The sequence below is a fragment of the Sminthopsis crassicaudata genome, chromosome 3 (assembly GCF_048593235.1).
Source record: "Sminthopsis crassicaudata isolate SCR6 chromosome 3, ASM4859323v1, whole genome shotgun sequence".
Lineage (NCBI taxonomy): Eukaryota > Metazoa > Chordata > Mammalia > Dasyuromorphia > Dasyuridae > Sminthopsis > Sminthopsis crassicaudata.
The window spans coordinates 563,887,979-563,896,118 of NC_133619.1; the positions used below are offsets into that span (position 1 = coordinate 563,887,979).

Genomic DNA, 8,140 nt, shown 5'->3' on the forward strand with positions numbered 1-8,140 from the left:
GGGTTGGGTTACCTGAGCAGATCATTAGAATGGGGGCTGGGTACAGCCCAAACTGGCTCAGATCCAGATCTCTCCCCTTGGAATACAAAAGGGTGGTTTTGACCAGATCTTGTAAATCAAAGGTCAGTCCCAAAGGAAGTTGGAGATTAGAAAAGGAATCTTAAAGGGAGCTACAGCCTGCATCATTTTGGAGTTGCCAAGTTACTCTCTCATCCAGATGAATGGGATTCTTTATCGTTCAATCATTTTTAGTGATATGTAACTCTTTTTGACCCCATTTGGAGTTTCCTTGGCAAAAATACTCGAGTGGTTTCGGTATTTGCTTCTCTAGCTCATTTTATAGGAGATGAAATAACAGGTTTTAGTGACTTGCCCGGGATTGTAAAGCTAGTAAGATTCTAGGGCCACATTTGAACTCAGATGAGAACTCTTCTGGACTCCAAACCAGGCAATCTATCCACTGTAGCCTTGCTCACATCCTCAGCAATATTCACCTCTGATCCACTCCAGTACTCTGCTTCTTTAGGCTAATTGATTTCACATCTCTTTCCAAAAATATATAGTGTTTGGAGATCTTTGAGGCCTCTTGAAGTCTATGAATCCTCTCAAGGATTCTTATAGCAATCACAGAATTATAGTACCAAGGGTCTTTCTAATTCTGCACTACAAGGAAAAATGATAGGATGACTATTTGACTAAATTTGATGATATTCTGTCTTTGTACTCTTTCATCTATGACATTTCTTCATGTAAATCTATGGATTCTTGATACTTTAGATCCATTTGGGGGCATAATTGTAAATGTCTACTTGGGCAACCTGACACACATCCAGCAGTAGTGTCTCAGTTCATCTGTCTTCTCCCAGACCTTTCAGCATTGTCTATTTTTTCTATCTCTTTTGAACTTTGACAATTAATTGGTTATGAGGTTCTACCATTGAGTTCATTTGATTATCATTGGCTTAAAGAATATGTTCTTTAAAGAATGGTAATTTCTAAGCTATATTTCCCAAACTGATAATGGGAGAAATTCAGATAACTAGGTGGACAAGAGAAGATACTAATCCTTCCAGATTCCTACCAAGCTTTTTATTTTAGCAAGCTGACTTTCTCCACTTGTTCTGACATGTTGTTTCCTAACCCATGAACATGAAATCTTTCTCTCTTCTCCATTTGCTGGGTTCAGAAGACTCATTCCCAAAATTTTATATTATATTGTGGTGAACTACAGTTCTCAACCTCAATGCCTGCCATATTGTGATGGCCATTTTTGCATTCCTGACCCAGAAAGGAAGTTTTTAATGGAAAAAACTTAGCTTTCTTTTTTCTTTTGGGATCTTTTCTTCAGCTTCCACTGTTCTGCCTTTCCTCTCTGTGTTCAGGTGAAGGAAACTCTAAGTCTGTCTCCTCTTAGGCCTTTCATATACTGCTAAGCACATTCATGAAGCCCCTCCTTCCTTCAAGGGGTGAATTCTCCTGACCTCCAAAGCCAAGAATAAACTCATATGTGATAGCCATTTTCTCAGAGGTAGGAATTCCATGGTGCCCAATGTTAATGCAATAACAAAAATGTGAATTTCAGGATGTATCAGAACCAGGCTTTTAGCAGAGAGGTAATCCTGGATAATCCAATAATGAATTGAATTTACATCTTGTGCTGAACTAGGTAGGTGAATTTCTACCTTGAGTTGGGAGGGGCTGAAATTCAAAGGAAGTATCCTGAGTGAATCATTTAAAAAAAAATTTAAAAAGTTTTTTATTTATAAATATTGATTTCCTTTTCTGAATTTTAGAATTGGTTCTATTTGTAAGAAACCATAGGAGGAATGTTACACTGAGAAAGAAATGCTGCAGCATGGTTTAATCCAACAGTAATGATGAAGTATATAGACAACTTGCCCCCTCTTTGGTTCTTTGAAGGCTATTAGTTAGTTAAGGAGGAATTCCAATTTCAGCCTTAGGTATATTCAGAAATTTAGATATTCAGTGTGAATTTGAGAGTTAGAGTGTAGTTTGAGTTTACTGATCTGCTAATTTTGCACACTGTATTTAAAAAAAAAATTATTCTGAACATAAGGGGGGAAAGGGAAGGATTTACATAAAAATTCTTTAAAATGTATAATAAAGTTATCTGGTAATTGTTTTGTTTTGTTTTGTTTTCCCTTAACTTTTTTCTTCTTTCCACTCTCCCACTCTGGAGATGGCTAATATTTGGCACAAATATGTTTTTGGGGTGTGTGTGTATGTGGGTGGGGGTGTGTGTGTTTCCATGAATGTGTATACATACACCATTCTCATGATTCTATTTATCAGGTCTTTATCTATGTGCAGATGACATATTCCTCTATATATCCTTTGCAGTTAAGTTTGGAATTTATCATAGTCAAAAAGTCAGTAAATGTTTTCTTAAAACCATATTTTGTTACTGTATACAGTGTCCTTTTGGTTCTCCTCATTTCATGCATCTTTATTTCTTTGTATGTTTTGCTGAGATCATTGAGCTTATCATTTGTTATATAGTAGCAGTATTGAATCACAATCACACATTACAACCTGTTCAGCTATTCCCCAAATGATGAACTTTTCCGCAATTTCCAGTCCTGTGCTGCCAAAAAGAACTGATAAAAGTATTTCAGAACATATAGATACTTTTCCTTTTTCTCTTACCATCTTTTCATTTAATCAACAGAGGCATTAGTGTTATTCCTGGGTGAAAGGGTATACACGGTTTAGAATTCTGAGCAAAATTTCAAATTGTTTTTCAAAATTTTTGGTTACTTCACAGTTCTACCAATAGTGAATTCTTGTCCCACATGTTCTCCAACATTTATTGCTTTCTCCTTCATTCATTGCATAAAATCTTATTAATGAAAAAAATAAATAAAAGGAGGTTTAGCAGCAATAGGCTTCAAATTTTATGATTTGGATATAATTATCAGATTTGTTTAAAGAAAAGTAGATCAGTGGAAGAGAGCAGACATACACTTTATAGCAGCAATGAAAGAAAGTCATCTTGTTTTTGTTAAATCTGAAAACTCAAGATTTGGGAATTAGAACTCACTCTTTGCCACATTGCAAATCATTCTAAATTCTAAAGTGATTGACTGGAGAAAGTGAGATTTAAGCTACATTAAAAAGAGTTTGGTTTTTCAAACTCAGAAACTACTTGATTGGGCCTTGTAAGAAAGTGAGAAGGATCAGCTGACAGGACTAAAGATGATAGTGGAGTCTTCTCAAATATAAGGGAGAGGACATTCTAAAAATCTAGCATTTTCAACTGCTCCAATTAGAAGATGAAATTCAGAGAGGAGGGGACTCTAGAAAAGGAAAACATTAGTATTCTGCCGATGAGCATTCATGGAGAGTTTTTTTTTTTTTTTTTAAGAATTATACATAAGGAGAGATAAAGTGTGATGGCACATATGGAGAGATGGCTTTTGCTTCAAGAACATCTAGATTCATGTCACATCTCAAACATTGCCTGATTGTGCCAGAGTCCCTTAACTTTCCTTTCATCTTACACTCATTTATTCCACTAAACATAACAAATGGTAAAAGAGGAAAGAACTTTCCCCTCTTGTACTTCAAGTGTCTAAGCTTCTTCTTGCATGAAACCAGAAATGTCTATGCCAAAGGTTAAGTCTGTGCAAAGAGGAAAAATGTGTTTTGCTTTTTTTTATGGAAAAGAGCAAGCAGGACAGATTCACTGGAATGGAACTTCATGGAAGGGAGTAATGTAAAATAAGTAAAAACACAAAAATTAAAAAGACAGAAAGAGACCAGGTTGTGAAGAACTTAAATACTAATCAGAATATTTTTTATTTAAATGTGAGCTTAATTTACAATAACCCAAAATTGGATATAAGAAAGAGTTGTAAAAAGATACTTCTTCCACCCTCTTTTCCAGTGTAGAGTAATAGAAATGTGGAGTAATGTTTATAATATCTTGAAGACAATACTGAGTTCTATCATTTGATAATTAATATTACTTTTTAATCCATCTTTCTTCCCTATTTTGCCAAAACCCCATCTCTTAGGCAAGCTCAAAAGGATACTTCTCCTGTCTAGTTCCTCAAAGTATCTATTTATTAATCAGTTCAAAGTGGGTACCCTTGCTTTTGTTTACTAGTCAGTAAAAAAACAAATCTAGCTTGTTCTGGGCTCTCCCCAGGGGACAACTCTACTACTCTTGCTTCTCCTTTTCAAATTTGGTTGTGGCTTGATCTCCAAGGAAAAGACCAAACAAGAGTTTGGAGTGGTTATGTTTTCCAGGGAAGATTTATTAGAGGCAGTTGAAGCCCAGCTAGCAATGAACATTCCATTACTCGCAGAGGGTGACTTGATCATCTGAACTTTAATGTCACACTATTTGCCAATCTACCAATCAGCATTGTTTTATCTTTGATAAAATAGGTCCTAATACTGTAATGGCAGATGAAAGGAAAGAACACATACTTAAGTTTAGAAAGCCCTCTTGGCCCTGAATGCACCTATGCATTGAGGGATAGAAGTCTAAGACCCAGTGTTTTGTTACTGCTAGACTAAGTAATAAACTGTTCATGCTAATGTGGAGACCACTTTATCACCCTGGATACCTTAGAATCAGCTGGAGTCAGGATAAGAAAAGTCTTTATTCTTGGTCTTTAGAAGTAGAAGTGAAGGGAATGGCCCAGTAGGATCTCAGAGACCTCACCTCCTAGTCTGCTGCCCAGGATGAGTCTGGCTAGTGCCACTGTACCTCCTAATCCCTCCACAATTCTCTGTATACACTGAACAATTGGGCCAGCACAGGATAGTGGGAAGGGCCATTTTGCAAGCATATTCTTATAGAGTATTGTCCACTTAGTAATTAGCCTCAGGTGGTTGATAGTCCAACCTCATTGCATTGACTCAAGAGTTTCAGCCCTTTACATACTGGAAATTTTTGCCTACCTATGTCACCCATCTTACTAATAGTTTACACATGACTGTTATAAAATTATAAAAATGCCTTGTCCTGCAGAAAAATTTGTGTTTGTTGTAATTTTATTCACCAAAATATGACATCACCATATTGCTTAACTTCTATGAAGAGACCACTTTCCTATATGCCTCTTCTACCTATACTTCCCCTTTTACTTTTGCCTTATAAAGGACTGATCTCTAGGAGTCAGAGAAGCAATGAAAGTACAGAAGATTCAAAAAGTGATGCATATTTCTTAACTTATACAGGTGCCCAAATGGGGAGACTTCTCATGATTTGCTGAAACGCTTCTTTTCATCATTTTGTTTCTATATTTCAAGTGCATTCTATTGCATCTTGAGACCATAATGTGCATAGTCATTCTCTAAATGATACATACCCCTTTTGATTTCAGGTTCTTGCCCCAAATAAAAAATTACTCCCAACATGTTTGTGTAACTGATTTTTTTTTTACCTTATTCTTTGATGTTTTTTGTTTTAGTCTTTATTTTGGTCGAAAACACCTATTCATCAACGGCCTGTCATTTGAACGGGAATAAAATTTTAAATTCTAATTTTTATTCTGATCCATAAGATATCCAGTCAAATGGACGAAGGTAGAAAACAACACTTTCCAGCTTGTCAGTAGGACTTATGAATTGACAAATTCTTCAACAAATCGTAATTTGTGAGCAAGATTTACTGGCATTGCTGACATTAAAGAAGGACCTTGTTTTGTTTTTTTTTTTTTTTTTTTCCGTAATTACTGAAGTAATCCATATTGGCACTGATTTCCTTCTCACGTTAGTTTTCTGCAGTCCATCAGACCCCAAAGTTCTTTAGGGTGGCAACAGTAATATGAGTTGAATTTTTATAATGTATGAGGTCAATTAAAAAACAATTAATGGAAGGGACAGAGCCAAGGAGCAGAGAGAAACCAAGATTCCTTAAAATTCTTTAGATTCCTTGAAGAGATAAAGATAATTTTAGCAAAGTTAAATTCATTGTAACAAACAACTTTGCCAAGAAAACCCCAAATGAGGAAACAAAGAGCTTGACACAAAGGAAAGAAATGCACAACAAGAAAGATACAAAGAAGCACACCAAAAGCTAGAATTCATTTCACATTTTTATTGAATGGAGTAAAAGATAAGTTAACAGTAATTCAAGTGACATAGGAGTGAAATAGCTTGAAATCCATGGCTTTTGAAGAACTTTGAGAAATTCTAGGAAGACTATGAAAGCCACAGTCCTCATGTGTGTTGTTATTTTTTTTTTAACTGCTGAAAAAGAATTGCTATGTTTTGAAATTTCATAAGCAGAATCCACTGCCAATCAGAAGGCACAACATACATGGGAAGAGTCCTCTTCAGCTTGCAGGGTGAAAGGCAAGCCATCTACAAGTTGGTGATGCTCCTTGTCTTGCAGGGGAAGTTTGGAAATGGAAAAACACCAGCCTGGGAGCCTAGTGGTGGGCTGAGAATTCCTCCTTGTTGGAATGCTCAGAGAGACGATAGCAGCAAGAACAAAGATGAGAATCCAGTGCACAGAGAGTCATGGGAGCAGGCTTTGTTCCTGGAAGTGGGGGGCCAGGAGAAAACATGGGTCTAACAGGGGCTACAAATGAAATATCAGGTAACTGATAAATAAGAGAACTCTGCAGAACATTGTAAAAGGCCAGAATGCCAGTACGGTATTCTAGGTAGAGTCCTATCCTGGGAATAGGGCTTTTCAGTCTGTGGTCCAGCGATCCAGGGTAGGATTGCAAAAAGTAATCCTCTTCCTTCCTGACACATCTCAGAAAGAACACAGAGGGACAATGGGTCTTGCTGCCACCACTTTGTCTCTTCAAGCAGGGGGTGTGGATCCCCAGCATCCACTGAGGTAATCCTGTCACATCCACCTCCCAGTATTGTCTCCCTGAGCTGAAGGCCTGCTCAGCAAGGACCATGTGAAGATGCCCGTCATCACCAGGGTGGGTGTCCACCGGCCAGCCTTCTCCAGCTCTTACACTCCTCAGATCCTCAGCCACAATCAGGCAAGGACTGGCTGATGCAGGATCCAACCTGATGTGCACTCTGAAGCGGTTGAGCATCTCTATCATGCCAGGGACGGGACACACTCTGACCTCCGGGATGAGCGCCTTGGCCCTTTGGGACAACACTGACTCGCTCCTTTCCAGCAACTGCTTGACATCCCGGAGCAGATCCACATTGGCTTGGCCCTCTGCTTCCTGGAGATCTAGCATGAGGTCCTGAAGGGTTCTCATTTGCTGGGAAAGTCTGTCCTTCTCATTTCTTTCTTCTTCCTCAATCCTAGCAAAAGGGCATTCCTTGAATAAGTGCAGGTTGTACATTTTGTAGTATTCTTCTGTAATCATCTTGTGCCAGTTCACAAGAGGTCTGGGACTAGCAAGAAGTTTCTTTGCTTCCTCAAAGTGCTTCTCCAAGCAACTTTGAAGGTGCTGCAGCTTCTTCCTGACATTGGGAGCAGCTTCTTCAACAGGACAGTGCCTGTGAGCCCCGTGCTCTGGGGTTTGGCAACATCTGACACAGAGCAATGTCTGGTCGTCTTCACAGAAGAACTCCAAGACTTGCTGGTGAGTGGCACAGCGCCTCTGTCCTTCAGCACTCTGCAACAGCTGGGAGCTGAGCTGTTTCCCCAGTTCAGTCAGCTCTAGCAGGCGCCCATTGATACATAAAGGTGATTCTCTGACCTGAGACACTTGCCTGCATTCAGGGCAAGAGAAAGCTGTAGCTGCTGAGCTTGGGAGACATGCTTGGCAAAAGCTGTGCCCACACCCGATGGTGACTGGCTCACAGAAGTACTTCCAACAGATGGGACACGTGATCTGGCTCTGCAATTGTTGCAGCATTTCCACAGCAGCAGCAGCCATTTTCCTCTCTCCACTTGCTTCTGTTCTGCAGCAGCTGAGATGAAGAGCCTTCACTTCTATTCAAAGCAGTGCTTCTGAGCAGAAGAAGGCTCTCCTTTTATAGCAGGTAGCCCCACCCCTCTAGAGCCTCCCTGGCAAGGTGTGAATTCCCCTGTCCCAGAATTCTGAAGTTCTACCTGATAACTCTTCCCAGTTGACAGAGCCCTGAGGACCTCAGAGTTCATACTTTTAGTTGGCTCCTTTGAATGTTTGGATTTCACCATCCTGATGGTTCCCCTATCTTTTAGGAAGAAGCCTCTGAA

General features: G+C 39.0%; 1 protein-coding gene across 1 annotated transcript; it reads right to left on the bottom strand.

Moving 5' to 3' along the window:
- Nucleotides 1-6,407: 6,407 nt before the first annotated feature.
- LOC141562402 (E3 ubiquitin-protein ligase TRIM21-like) lies at nt 6,408-7,838 on the bottom strand. The gene has a single exon (XM_074302443.1). The coding sequence runs from the start codon at nt 7,836-7,838 to the stop codon at nt 6,408-6,410; it is 1,431 nt and encodes a 476-aa protein (XP_074158544.1).
- Between the last annotated feature and the right edge of the window lie 302 nt (nt 7,839-8,140).

What these genes read in the sequence shown, in the direction of transcription:
- LOC141562402 (XM_074302443.1), bottom strand. Translation starts at nt 7,838, where the DNA reads ATGGCTGCTGCTGCTGTGGAAATGCTGCAACAATTGCAGAGCCAGATC.